Genomic DNA, 14,582 nt, shown 5'->3' with positions numbered 1-14,582 from the left:
CTGACTGCTCACATCATGTATCAGTCTCTCCATTTCACTTGATATGTGTATGTGTTTATTGCTGCCTCTCTGGAGTGCTTGCAGTCAGAAGCTTAATAAAAATTAACATTTAAAAAGTGAATTTAAGGCCAGGCTTGGTGGCTCACACCTGTAATCCTAGCACTCTGGGAGGCCGAGGTGAGAGGATCACCTGAGCTCAGGAGTTCAAGACAGTCTGAGCAAGAGCGAGACCCTATCTCTACTAAAAATAGAAAAATTAGCCAGGCACAGTAGCAAACACCTGTAGTCCCAACTACTCAGGAGGCTGAGACAGGAGGATCACTGGAACCCAGGAGTTTGAGGTTTCAGTGAGCTGTGATGATGCCACTGCACTCTAGCCTGGGCAACAGAGTGAGACTCTGTCTCAACAAAAAAAAGAAAAAAAGTTAAGATTTTCCCCTTAATTCTAAGTAACTCTTTCCTTCTTCCTATTCTGATTCCCATTCTAATTAGTTAAGTGATAAGCCATTATTGAGCACCAGTTATATGTCTAGCATAGTGGTAGATGCTATGATGATGATGATTTAGAGAAAGACTATATGTGTATTAACAGTGATAACAGTTATTATATATTGATCCCTTCTATGCATCAGATATTATCCTGGATACTCTATATACTTTATCTTATTTAAACTGTACAACAGCTCTGCAATGGAGGTAACATCCCCATTTTCCAAGTAAGGAATCTGAAACTCAGAGAAGTGCAGTGACTTATCCAAAGTCAAACAGCTACTAAGTAACAGTACTGGTATTCAAACCCAGATCTTCTGTATCTAAGGTCTTTCCATTGTGTCATGATGCCTTTCATTCCCTCCTATTCTGCATTAGTTTAACTTGTTAATTAACAAATGATATTTATTTATTAAGTACCTACCCAATTAGTTAAGGCTCTTCAAAGAGAGCACATGGAAAGGTAATATACGAAGGAATTTGAGATGACGAGGAAAACGCCTCCCTTATCCTAAGGTAATCAGAGAGAACTTCCTACAGGAAACAGAACTTGTATTGACTCCTTAAGAATGGATAGAACATGACCAGATGTAGGATGCCTAGAAAGAGATATGGAGAAAGGAAAGAGAGCTCTCTGCCAGAGTGGTGAGTACTGTGTAAAACACTATAAGGAGAGTAGTTAGCTAATATTGGAAAGTTGTTATATATAGAAGTGACTTCAGCATAAATAATTTGAATATACTAATTTATGTCACCTCCCTACTGAAATGCTACTAATAAAGATGAAATAATTTAAAATTTGTAAAATCACAAGGATGAAAAGAACAGAAGAGACAAGAACAGGTAATAGAGTTGACAAAATTTTAGAAAATTGCAAGTAAATAAATGAATGATAAACTGACTTGGAAGAATGGAGAAAACTAAAACCTAAAGCCTTCAAAAAGCATCATGACTCAAACCATAGAATATCAGAAGGATTTGGAGGTACCATGTACTTCATAAAGTATAGAAGCAGTATGTAGAGCTAAAACTAGAAGGATTCACTGACAGTCTATAGAAAGGGAAGTAAGACTCCCAGTTCACTTTCCCCACCCTACACAGCTAAGCAGCTGTCTTCCCACACACCCCAGTGGGAAGATGGAGGAGGTTTACTTTCTGAAAAAGATTGAACTCAAGAAGCTCTGAACTCTGAACTGCCTGATATACTTGGGCAAGAAGGAAGGTGCCTTACCAAAAACAAGGGGATTAAGTGAAAGTACAACATACCAATACAAAGTTTCCCAACTGCTTTTTCCTACTTGATTCCCAAAATGAGATCCAGATTATACCTTCCAGTCAGAAGATTGGAGGACTCCCTCTTGGAAAAAATAGTCCCAGCAATGAGAGCTACTGGGGCTGACATGTCCCTCATGAGGAGGGCTAGGTTTCTGTCTACTCATTCTACATCCAGTCATCAAACACTGCCAATGCGTAGACTTTCTTAAAAGCTCTTTGAAGTCTCACAGTCTTTCTTGTAAAGATGAACAACCACAGATTACTAGACATTAAAGGAAAGCCTCTAATACTAATATTAAAAAAAAGTCTGAAACAAAACAAAAAAGATCTATGCCAAGTTAAAGCTTTAGAAATTTTTTTAAAAAGAAGAAGAGGAGAAAAGGGACAAAAAGAAGAAACAAACCCAGAGGTAACAGAAAATGAAGAAGGAAGAGGAGATAATAATAATATAAGAAAATTATTAGAATTAGGCAATTAAGCATTTTTATATTGAAAGGACTCAGTAAGTGCCCAGCCCAATGAATAAAAAGAAGAGTTATCACTGTGAAATTTCAAAATACCAAGGTTAAAGAAGAAAATTCTAAAAACTTCCAGAGAGAAGAATCAGCTCACATACAAAGGATCAAGAATCAGAATCTTATCAGGTTTCTCAATTGCCATATGTAAAATTAAATGACAGTGAAGCAGTACTTTGGAAATATCTAAGGAAAATTATTTTCAGTCTTGAATTCTATACCTAGACAAACTATCATTCAAGTGTAAGAATAGAATAAAGATATTTTCAAATATTCAAGGTGTCAGAAAAGTTACCTCCCATGCTACCCTTTCCCAGAAAGATATTATGGGATTCACTCCACCAAGATGAGGCAGTAAATCAAGAAAGAAGAAGACATGAGATCTAGGAAATAACAGCTTCAACACAGGAGAGAAGTAAATAAAATTTCTAGGATGGTGGTGAAGGGACATTCTAGGAAAATGGCAGTGCAGCAAGCCTAGCTAGCAGCCAGTTCAGATTGGAGCAGAGAGGGGGCTTCAGTAAATAATAATATATCTTTAAGGGAAAAATGAACTCAATCGATTATATGGTATATTTAATTAGATTGAAGAGAGTTTTAAGGTTTTGTTAGAGTTTGGGGAGTATCTGCTGATAGATACTCCCCAAAAACTCAACAGGTAGGGAAAAGAAAGAGTTACCACTTCTGGAAAAACAAACAAACAAAATACAAGAAAGGAATAGTATGTTACATAGCTCGGCTGTAAACAGTATTTATGTGGGTGTAAAGAGGTAAACACACTAAATATTGATTTAACAAAAAATGTGATATTTAATATATTGACAGGATTAGGAGGGGAAGTGTGTGGGGGAGGGTAGAGAGTCAAATTCTCATATTCTTTAGTAAAAAGCCAGTAGATCATGTATGGAAGAGGGGATGAAATGTTTGTGAGAGAGAGGAGTGGTTTAAGAGAGCTAAATTCTCATCTTTCATGGTAGGAATATGGTAGATCATGTCTAAAACAGGAGGGGGGTAGGAAATATTAATATAAGCATATTATTTAGAAATATGAAGGTAAAGAAGAAACAGTTAAAAGTGCTTGGCATGGAAGAGCAGAGAACTGCTGTTCTTTCATCATAAACCTTATAGTAGTTCAGACTTGTTAAACAGCGCCTATACTTTATTAATAAAAATTAAATTAATATATATGTATTATGTATGCATTTCTTTTTTAGTTCTCTGTGTAGAAAATAAAAAGGGTGATATGGTAAAATTTGGAGCTATAATTAAGAGGGTCTATCCTTGGCTTTGTCCCTTATCAGCTCTGTGACTTTGGGCAGGACACTTGCCTTCCAGACCCTTCGTTTCTTCATTTATAAAAGGAAGAAGGTTGGAAAGATGATCCCCAGAGTCTCTTTAAGCTATGAAATTCTAAGATTTTATGATTAAAAAAAAATAATAGTGCTATACAGCAAATGAAGGGTTAAGACCTGAGTAGAGACTTAAAATTTCCACATTTTCCTTTTTTGGTTGAAATCAGACTTGAAGAGAAATTTTCATTGTGGTCTCTGAAAAGAATTCAACGCTCACCTTCCAGTGTGGAGTCTAGGGCAGGCAATTGTCTGTGCACTGGCTCAGAGACATACAGCTTGGTGTTATTTCAGTATGTTTTTTTTGATATTTAATATTTTTCAGTATGAATCACAGGTGAAATTTCCATTCCATGTGTAAACAATTTCACTTTTTTATTGAAACAATGAATTCAGGAATGTCATATTGGGATATCAGCCATTTTGCTTTTATCAATGTATGGAAAAAATGCATTTATATTAATACAAGAAATGATGTCATTTCATATGGGGTAGATCTTATAATTCAAGGTCAACAAATCTCAGGAGGTGATTTAGGTCACCAAGCTAGGTTTGAAAAAGGAAAAGAATATTTTCCTTTTGTCTTTTCAAGTACTGTTAACAATTTTCTTCTCAGACTTTGGGGTGGATGGTAAGGTAGCATGATTTCTGAAAAGGAGACCCTGGCTAATAATATATTTGCCATTGAACCATGTGGCCCTGGATAATTTACTTCCCCTTTCTGGGCTTCAGTTTCTCCATCTACAAAAGGAAAGGATTGGCTTAAATATTCAAGGTACTTTTTAGTTTTAACATTGCATGTTTCTACCTCCAAACTTTCTGTGAGTTTTCACTTAGACCTTTCATGAGACCCACTTAAGTTTGGGAGTTTTCCTTAAAAAGCTCAATGTCAGTGAGAGTAAACTCTTTCTCTGTTAAGTGTCGCTCACTCAGGGAAAAATCAGTTGCATACTAGATTCAAACAGAAGAAAACTTACCTTTTTTTGTTGGTAGTGGTTTTATTTTTTAGGAGAGGAAAGCATTTAAAAGTTTGACTTTGCCACTCTTTAAGTGCTGAAAAACTGATGCCCCTTCATATTTGTATGCCAGTATACAATTTATAAAGTTTATAAACTTTCTTCATATATATTATGTCATTTGGAAAACACATTTTTCGGAGCCATGTTGTCCACTTACTGTGTATTTGATGTGAGGATGCGTGTGTATATAAATGTGCACATATACTTCCCTCCGTTCTCTGTGATGGTCAGTTAAGGAAGCAAATGGTGGCATCAAAGATAGAGGTAAGGAACAGACACATGAAAACCATTCAGCAAGTTATCCAAAGTACACAGAAGGACATTTATTAGAAAATTAGCCTCTGGCAGAAATAAAGGGCAGATCTAGCCCACAAGCCAGTGGTTTCCTTTACTAGCTCTCCAGCTGTGTGCTCTGGTTCTGGATGAAGAGGAAAGTTAGAGACTCGAGAGAAATATAGAATATAGCCTCTGTCAAAAGTGACTTGCTATTTGTTTGTTTAATAGCATGGACTGAGTACCAGCACTATGCCACATGCTGTTGGAATCGGAGATGAGTACAATATGGTCCTTACCCTTGTGTATATAAAGGGAAGAGCCAGTGAAAGAAGGGAAGCTGCCAGTATCTAAAATGAAATACTGGTTTATGGTATATATCCTGTTAGAGCCGGTTCCCCTTGGTCCCGGGAACAGAAAGACAGAGTCACTGAGGCTGCAAAGGCAAAGGAGTTTTATTTACTAGCTCGAGCTAGGGTCCAAGTCCCAGAGCACCAACGCAGTGGTCTCTTTATGAACCAGGACCCCGCCCTGGGGTAAAAACAAAGCTTTTATATTTTTTTTGCTGGAGTCTGTTGCTAGTTATTTCTGATAAGAGACTCTTTCCCAAGAGATTCCCTCCCAGGAGATTCTCTCCCCAAGGACACTCGCCCTGCACAGCCGGCCTCCCTATCAGGAAGCCACCTGCGGTGCGTTTTTTTTTTTTTTTTTTAACTGCATTTGAGCATGGTTTTAGCTCTTTATCGTAATCAACCAATAAGCAAGCAAGCTTTGTGTACAGAAGCGGAATTTGGCTGTTAGCTAAGAGCAAAAAAACAAGTTACCATCAAACAAACTAAAATATTGTTTTAGTCCTACTCTACATTCTTGGAATTGGTGTTAGCAAACCCTACCAGACAGAGTCTAGGAGTAGAAAAGAAGGGTAGATACAGGGGTCTTTGAAATACCCTGATTCCACAGTTGGTCACTCTTAGTCTTCTCCAAGTTTAGGGGGCAAAGGAGCAGTAGAAGGGGCTACCACAGCTGGGCTCACGCCTGTAATCCCAGCACTTTGGGAGGCCAAGGCAGAAGGATCGCTTAAGGCCAGGTGCTTAAGACCAGCCTGAGCGAAAGCGAGACCCTGTCTCTACAAAAAAAAAAAGAAGAGGTTACCTTTAAAAACCATCTCAACTGGTAAATGTATGTGCATGTTTATATACACCCTCATCCATACATCAAATACCCAGTACATGGACAACACAATGTGGTTGATATCAAGATCATACATTTACATTTCCTCTTGTAAAATTCAAAAATCAACTTGGTCAGTGCTTCATTTTTCTGAAGCATTGCCTATAATCTGCCAAAATTTCCTGTAATTCTATTCTTTTGCCTTTGCAGCTAAGATACCAACATGGACTAGGGACTCCAGACTTGAGGCAAACCCTTCCTAACCTGAAAAACTTCATGGAGCATGGACTAATGGTCAGGTGGTAAGTACCTGTATCTCTGATAACCAGAAACTGTAATGTGGATAATGATCCTGAAAATCTTTCCTGACTTCCATGTTGCTCCATAACTGTCTCTGGGTTTTCTTCTGTAATAAGATATCTAAAGAAAAGAAAAGGCACCCATCATACCTGGATAGATCTAAGCTCTAGTGTGGCTAAGGAGGTTGAAGCACCCTTAGAGGGGGGAGGAGGGCTTAGGGTGTATTATTTGAACATTGGGAAGTTGGCATGGCAGGGACTCCTGGTGTGCATTGCTAAGATGGAGACTGGAAGACGGCCAATATGATTCAGGGAAGGGAGACAGGGAGCCCCAGGACTTCTCCAAAGACGAAGCAGATAGAATGAGCATCAGGATCGTTGGCTATCCAGACAAGGGAGGAAGAAAGCAGACAAAGAGTAGGTCAGGTTGTTAGGACCTAGTCTGAGACCAGGGGCTACATTCTAAGATGTTGTTTACATTTGATGTCAGTGCCTGTTGTACCCTGAGGACAAGCTGCTGTTTAAAGTGCTTTGTCAGGATAGACATGATCCTTTTAAAAAGAGAAGAGGAGAGGAGAAATCTGATACAAAGAAGGCATTAGATTGATTAACTTGACTTATTAATAAATAAATGGAAGTCTGTTGGCTTAGCCGTTTAGTAATTCTGGAAGTTTGAATCCTTGAGTGATGAGCAATAACTGACAAAATCATGTGAATGGGAAGCAGGCTTTTAGAGTTAGGGGGAGTGGGGAGGGCAGGAATGGTCTTTTGTGAAGAGCACTGGCTTCTGATCCCAGGTCTTTTCTGATGAACTGTGTGGATTTGAAGTCCTGCTTCTCTGAAATTTGATTCCTTGTCCATAATCCCTGCCCAGCTCATCTCACCTATTTGTTGTGAGGATGAAATTGGATGTTAGATAGAAAAACTGCTTGTGGGGAGGGAGGTATCAATACAATATTGGCTTCATTTTCTTCTGTGCCATAAGGGTGGGCCTTGAAGATAATAAGAAAGTGATATCTATGGTTAGTCCTTACTTTGACTGTTTTGATTTTTGTCCCATATGATCCTCAAAATGGCAAGTTCAAGAAGTCTGATCTTAGATAGAATTTCCTGTTAAGCAGACACACAATTTTTTAAAGAATTCTACTCAAAATATCAAAATAATTACCAAAGCTGGGTGTTGTTATAGACCTGGATGCCTTGAGGAATGCAGTTTTAGTGTAAAACAATAATAATAGAAGTGAGCTAGCAGACATTTATTGAACAGTGTGTCTGTGTAAAACTCTGTGATGCACACTCCTGGAGGGTAGCAAGAAGTATAAGGCTCAAGCTGTGCCCTCGGGGGTTTGTGGTCTAGTTGGAAACAAGGCATATAATTCATGAAAAGTTTTCTAACACAAATGGTAAATAACCTAAAATAGTGAAAAAAGAAGCAACCCACAACACTATATAATCACTAAGTGAATCTTACTCAGTATGGATAGCAAATTGTCCCTGTATCATTTATTGAAAGGTCTGTCTTTTCTCCACTGATTGATACTGCCATTTGTTTCATATACCAAGTTCCTTTGTACACATGGATCTGTTTTCAGGCTCCGTGTTCTACTCCATTGTTCTATTTGTCTATTCATAGGCTAGTACCACATTTTATATTATAAGATGTAATTTCTATAAGTCTTGTTGAGGTTTGGGGAGGCCCAATAAATAGCATCCCTCTTCCACCTTGACATTTGGAACCATTTGAGTGTGAGAATAAAAGAGACAGACCAATACAAATCAAAACGTCAGTTTTACTACTGATAAAGCTGCTTGGCTTAAGATCTGTAATAAAAAGGACTTGCAAAGATACTACTCAAAATCGAACTTACCCTCATAATCACAGTATGACTGGCGAACCACAGGCTGTTTGTCCCTGAAGAGGCAGGCCCTTGCTACCTTGGCAGAGACTGATCAGTTGACTCTTGCAGGAACTCAGATAGGGCTGAGCCAGAAATACCCAGCTTCTGTTTTGCCCTATAAGTTCACCAATCAGAAAAGTCCCTTCTCCTAAGAGACAGAGTGAGAGGATGGAGAGAGCCAAGAGTGTTACTCCTAAGCCATATTCCTTCATAGGAAGGGGAAAGGAAGATGCTGCTATCTGGTAAGGAGAAGCTCCTACTTAATGTTCTTTTTCAAAACTGTTGGCTTTTCTTGACTTGTGAATCTTATTTGAGTGATTTGACGGCTTTATGATACTGAGTCTTCCTACCTTTGAACATGGCATCTCTTTATTTATTTTCTACCTTTTTTCTACCTTTGAAGTTTTATAATTTTCTTCACGCATTTTTTATTAGATATATTTAGTCCTAGTGCCGTACAGTTTTGCTTGCTGTTTTAATTTTTTAGTGAATGATGGTGTTGTTTCTATTTTTATAACTTACATTAGTTTTTCTTGTCTTATTATGTTTTATTATGGCATAGGAACAGCGATAGTGGGTATCCTTTTCTTCTTCCTGACTTGAAAGAGAATGCTTCCAACTTTTCACCATTAAGTGTTATGTTTTTTGCAGGTTTAGGTAGGTATCCTTCATTAGCAAAAGAAAGATTGTTTCTATTTCCAGCTTACTAAGAGTTTTTTTTTTAATCATGAATGTGTGTATTCGGAATTTACTAAATGCTTATTCTGAATCTGCTGATAAAATACTATATTTTTTCTCCTTTAACATGTTAATGTATTAATTAATTATTAATACATTTTCTAATGTTAAACCATCTTTGCCCCCTAGGATACACTTTACTTAGCCATGTATTATTTTTTCCTACATTATTGAATCGATTTGCTAATTTTTTAGTATGTTTACATCTGCAAACTGAAATGAGACTGGCCTATAATTTTTTTTTCTCATTAAAACCTTCTCTGATTTTGGTTATAACATGACCAAACATGTTGAGGTTGTAACAGCCTCATAAAATACGTTGAGGATCTTTCCCTTCTTTTCTATTCTCAGGAATAGTTTATATAAAATAGGAATTATCTGTATCTTGAAGATCTGATAGAACTTAGCAAAAACCTAGTGGGTTTTTTTTGTTGTTGTTGAGGGAGAAAATGCAGATTTTTACTACTGATTTAATTTCTATAATGATTATAGGTCTGTATATGTTTTTCTAATTCCTCCTTAACTCTCTTCAGTCTGATTTTTAGTTCTGTGGGTATACTGAAATTCCTTTTATCTAGCTAGGTGCCTATTGAATTCTAAACATACACCCAAACCCAAAGGCCACTTCTCTATCCTTACCCTGCTCAGCGTGTCAGTGGTATTTGGCCTTGCCAGCTTTTCCTACCAGCTTGAAACTTTCCACAGTACTGCTTTCTCCTTCTAGCTGCTCTTTTTCTGTTTTGCATATTCTTCCCCTTCTACTTACTCATAAAACATTGGAGCTTGCCCTGGTCCCACCTTTGGTCCTCCTCTCTTTTTCTCTCTCAACTCTCTTCTTGTGTGTTCTTATTCATTCCTATAGTTTTGAAAACCATCTATATGCTTATGACTCCCAAAGTTTTGTTTTCAGGATGAACCTCTCCTGCAGGCTCTGGATACCCAGAGACCTACCTGACACCAGCCCTCAGAGTATCACAGGTACCTCAGCCTCAACGTAATCTAACACTGTCCTCCCACTCATCTTCCTCTCAGCAAATGGCACCCTGTCTACCCAGCTGCTCAAACCAGGGAGTCATCCTTGACTTCCTTCTTTACTCCCACCAGATCTAATCTAATTCATCAGCAAACCCTGTCATCACTACCTGCAAAAGATATATCAATCTGACTACTTCTCACCATCTCTAATATTGCCACCCTAGTCCAAGCCACCACCTTTTCTCACCCAGACAGCTGTACCAGTGTAATTTGTCTCCCTGATTTCACTTGTGTCCTGCCACTCTCCATTCTCCATAATAGCCAGAGTGATCTTTGTTAATTTTGGCTATATCTTAATCACTCTTCAGCTTCGGTGGCTAGAATAAAATCAAAGTTGTCTTCCATGGTCTCCCTGGCCTCTGGCTCGTCTGATTTCACTCCCCCTCCAGTCTCCTGTATTCTCCTGGCCTCTGTTTAGTTATGTGAACAAGCTCTTTCCTGTCTGAGTCACCACACTCACCGCTCCCTCTGTCCAGAATGTGCTCTCTCTGCTCCTTCTCTCCTACCACCATCCTCATCTCCTCTTATAGAGGGAATAGTTTAAGAAAAGGCACAGCAGCTTTATTGGCAAAGAATAGACCACCTTGGCTGGAATGCAGATTCATTTTAGGAATGAGGAGAATCTGGGTTTTGTGGTTCTTTGCCAGTCCTTTATAAGAAAAAGAATACAAAATTACAAATACAATATTAGGAAAAAAAAACAACTTAGGACAAGAAACAAATCACAACAAATTACTGGAACTTTAGAGATTAGGTCCCTTTCTTCTGAGATCTCTTTAGACAATTTAGCAAAAATATTTACGTAGAAATGCTTCCTCATTGCAACCTAACTGCCTTTCCCCTCCTACAACACTCTGATTTCCAGCAACTCTCAGTTCTAAGGTACAGAGAAATTAAATGACTTTCCAGGCATGGTTGACCCATGAACCTGTAGCAATAAAACTAGAATCTAGGTCTCTTGGCACTGATGTCAGCAAACCCATTAAGCTCCAAACTCATTCATTTATGTAGTGCCCCTCTGTGCCAGCTGTGCCAAGCACATTAACACTGAATGAACAGTAATGTACCACTTTATGGTACTCTAATGAAAAATAGGCTACTAAGGTAGATGCAAAGTACGGCAAAATGAATGCTGCATAATGGTTCCAAGTAAAGACCACGGCAGGAAGCCAGGCTGGAAGTCACAAAGCTAAACAAAGCCGGAACAAGCACTTTTAGCCTTGGAGGAAATCTGAGAATTTCCGAGAGCAACTGTGGAATGAGGAGTTACCTCCCAAGCCTGTGCTCCTAAGGGCAAAGGGTAAAAAAACTCACGTTCCTAAGGGAGGCTCTTACATCTTTTGTAAGAGAAAACACTTCCATTTTCTGTGTGGTTGTTACCATTCACAGACTGGTCCCTATGGAAGCAGATTGCTGTATGTTCTTTTGGTGTCGAGGACTTCAAACTAGCTGAGGGTTAGTGCATTCACTGAATTCCTTCTTACGGTAAGCTTCAAAGTTATGTGACAGCTTGTTTTACTTTCAAGAAAAGATTGTGATAAAAATTCTTTTAATGAAGTAATTTTTTTTTCTTTGCACATTACAGAATTCTTAACTAGTATCATAAGGCTCTACCTGATTAATCATAAAATGAACCCCCTTTTCCTCATGAACACAGTTGCATAGGGCACACGTCTCAGTGATTTATGCCAGCTCTTTCAAAAAAAAAGTCCCCGTTTTCTCATCCTAGGATCACTAACCCAGTTGTAACTGCCAAGCAGCACAATTTTAAAAAGCAGAATTTCAGCTCAGAGGCTGTGTTCTTGAATACTTTGGTTAAAAGTCACCAGAATGCCATTGAAACATCTCATTTTTCTTTCTTTTACTACTGGCTACAAAGTGGTCCCAGACTCAAATTGACATGCACATGCACAGCTGATGCTAGTGCTGAGTTACGGTCAGAGAAGAATGTGCACGCAAGCTGCTGCTTGATGGCTGTCAGTAAGACGATAAGTTTAGAACTGAGTTGAAGAGATTATGTGCTATGGTTGCTGTGAATGCACTGTGTGATGGGGCCACAGTATCCGGGTCCTGAAACAATGTCTCAATTTTGTCTCTCCGTCACTCTCCCACCCTGCCTCCACTGACCTCAGACATGGCACGCTCATTTCTGACCTCAGTTCTTTACTCTGACAAGTTCCCACTACCTAGAACAGCCTGCCTCTTCCTCTGCCCTATCCAAATGTTGCTCTCTCTTCAAGGTCCAGCTCATATCCTACCTCATTGATTCACTCACTCAACAGCACAGTGGCAGATATAAACATGTGTCCCTCAGTAGCTTAGGTTGACTTCTCCCTCCGGGTCTTATCCACTAGGCTTTTGAGCAGCTTGGGGTTAGGGACTGCATCTCTTTCCTCTCTATGGTCCCAGCCTGGCATTAGGGAACCATTAGGGACAGCCATCTGCCCTGTTCTAGTCATGTAATATGCTCCTTGAACTTGCATTCAAGGAGCTTTTCATCTAATTAATGCAATGAAATGGGAACAAAAATATATATAATAGAAAGTACAAATGCTGTAAGAAAGATAGATAAATTATTTCAAACATTCAGAGAAAGCCCTTTACTTCCTGGTGTAAGAGGTGTGGACAAGCATTTGAGTGGACCTGAGGCAAAAGAATTTGGACATGTGAGGATTGGTGTATAGGGCAGAGTAGGTTAAGAAACAGTGGCCCAGTTAAGTAGAAAACCACATAAACTATGAATTTGAATAGCAGCACCACCACTTACTGTCTCTGTGACTTCCAGCAAGTTTTAGCTGTCTGCCTCAATTCCTTTATCTATACAATGAGGATATTGGTGCCTACCTGATAGTGTTGCCATATGGATATTAAATATGTAAGTATCTAGCATACCGCCTGGCACTTAGTAATACTTAATAAATGGCAGCTATTATTATAAATATGTAATGACTAAATGAATCATAGTCACTGTCTCTGTTTTAAAAAATCAAATCCATTCTTTGTTGTAGGTGTTTTGTTTTTCCTTTAAAATCCATAGTCATTGTACAAATAGGTATAGATTATGATTCTTGTTCACATTTTTAAATGATATCTTATGCTCTCGTACATTGATAGTACAAAATATTCACTATCTCCCTTCTGAAGCCTTAGAGATATGTACCCTACGAATCTGTTTGCCAACCAACTTTTCTTGATACCTGCTTGGTTAGGTAACTCTACCCACCGTTAAAAGTTATGAGTAATAAAAATCTCTTAGGTGCAAAACTAATGTTATTTTTGCTTAGGCTTGCAACAAACCCTGTGAGGGAAGCCAGGCAAGAATAACGATCACTATTTTACAGATTAGAAAACCAAGACTCAGAAACGTGAAATGACTTGCCATGATCACATGATAATAAGTGATGGAACGGAGACCCAAAACCCAGGTTGTCTAACTCCTAATCCCATGTTCTTTTCACCATATCACAGTGCTCTTATTAGATATTCTATTCTGTCTGTGCCCTACCCCAGCCCTCCTAGCTCTGTGCCACCTATATTCTAACACCTAGTACCTTCCACAGGGAAATCCCCGAAGTCAGATCCAGAGCACTGGAAAGATAAACTGCAGAATTCAGGCAGCAGTTCTGCTGGAAACATTCTTTGTTGCTTATTCTATCTCAGAGAGGTAGGAGACTAAGAGTTATAAAACTTTGTGAAGAATGTAAGAACTTTAAGAGCAAAGGAAACAAGAATGATAGTATATTTCAGCTCCATTGATTGAAAAAAAAGAAAATTGAAGAAGGAAGCACACGGGTTGGATAAGTGGCCTAAAATGTGTTTGCCCATAGTGTTTGTCTTCCTTGAATGTCATATTCTTTTTTCCAAACAAGACATGATAAAGGCAGGATTTCAGAAACATCTGTCCTGTTTTATTCATGGAATTTTTTATTCTAAGTTTAATTTTTCCTAATTATAAGGTTTAATTCATACAAGGCAGTGTGATACAAGAGGAAGAAACACTAGATTTAAGAATCAGAAGATGTGGGTTCCCCAAGAATGGAAAAACAAGCACCACATGTACTCACCATCAAATTGGTATTAACTGATCAACACTTAAGTGCATATATAGTAATACCATTCATCAGGTGTCGGACAGATGGGAGGGGGGAGGAGGGGATGGGTATATACACATCTAATGGGTGCAGTGCTCACCATCTAGGGGATAGACATGCTTGAAGCTCTGACTCAGGTGGGGCAAGGGCAATATATGTAACCTAAACATTTGTACACCCATAATATGCTGAAATAAAAAAAATAAATTAAAAAAGTGTGGGTTCTGATTTCAGCTCTATCACTTAATTTTCAGAAATTGTTTTGAGTATCAGTTTTTTAAATGGAGTTAATAGCACCAGCCCTATTTCCCAAGCATAGTCTTATAGAGCAAATATGAGACAATGTCTATCAAACTGGTTTATAAACTAGAAAAGGCTATACAAAGTATTATTATGTATTATTCATGTATTTGACAATTCATTAAGTGACT

General features: G+C 38.4%; 1 protein-coding gene across 3 annotated transcripts in view; it reads left to right on the top strand.

Moving 5' to 3' along the window:
- Nucleotides 1–14,582, top strand: part of UVRAG (UV radiation resistance associated) — a 278,967-nt gene that overhangs the window by 248,659 nt on the left and 15,726 nt on the right. For all 3 annotated transcript variants that reach the window (XM_045555435.1, XM_045555436.1, XM_045555437.1), the window contains exon 14: nucleotides 6,301–6,392. In XM_045555435.1, the coding sequence (XP_045411391.1) occupies nucleotides 6,301–6,392 (92 nt within the window). The remainder of the gene's footprint in view (nucleotides 1–6,300; nucleotides 6,393–14,582) is intronic.

This window comes from Lemur catta, chromosome 7, assembly GCF_020740605.2.
Source record: "Lemur catta isolate mLemCat1 chromosome 7, mLemCat1.pri, whole genome shotgun sequence".
Taxonomy (NCBI): domain Eukaryota; kingdom Metazoa; phylum Chordata; class Mammalia; order Primates; family Lemuridae; genus Lemur; species Lemur catta.
Note: the sequence above shows the minus strand (reverse complement) of the source record. Positions and strands in the feature narration are given on the sequence as shown.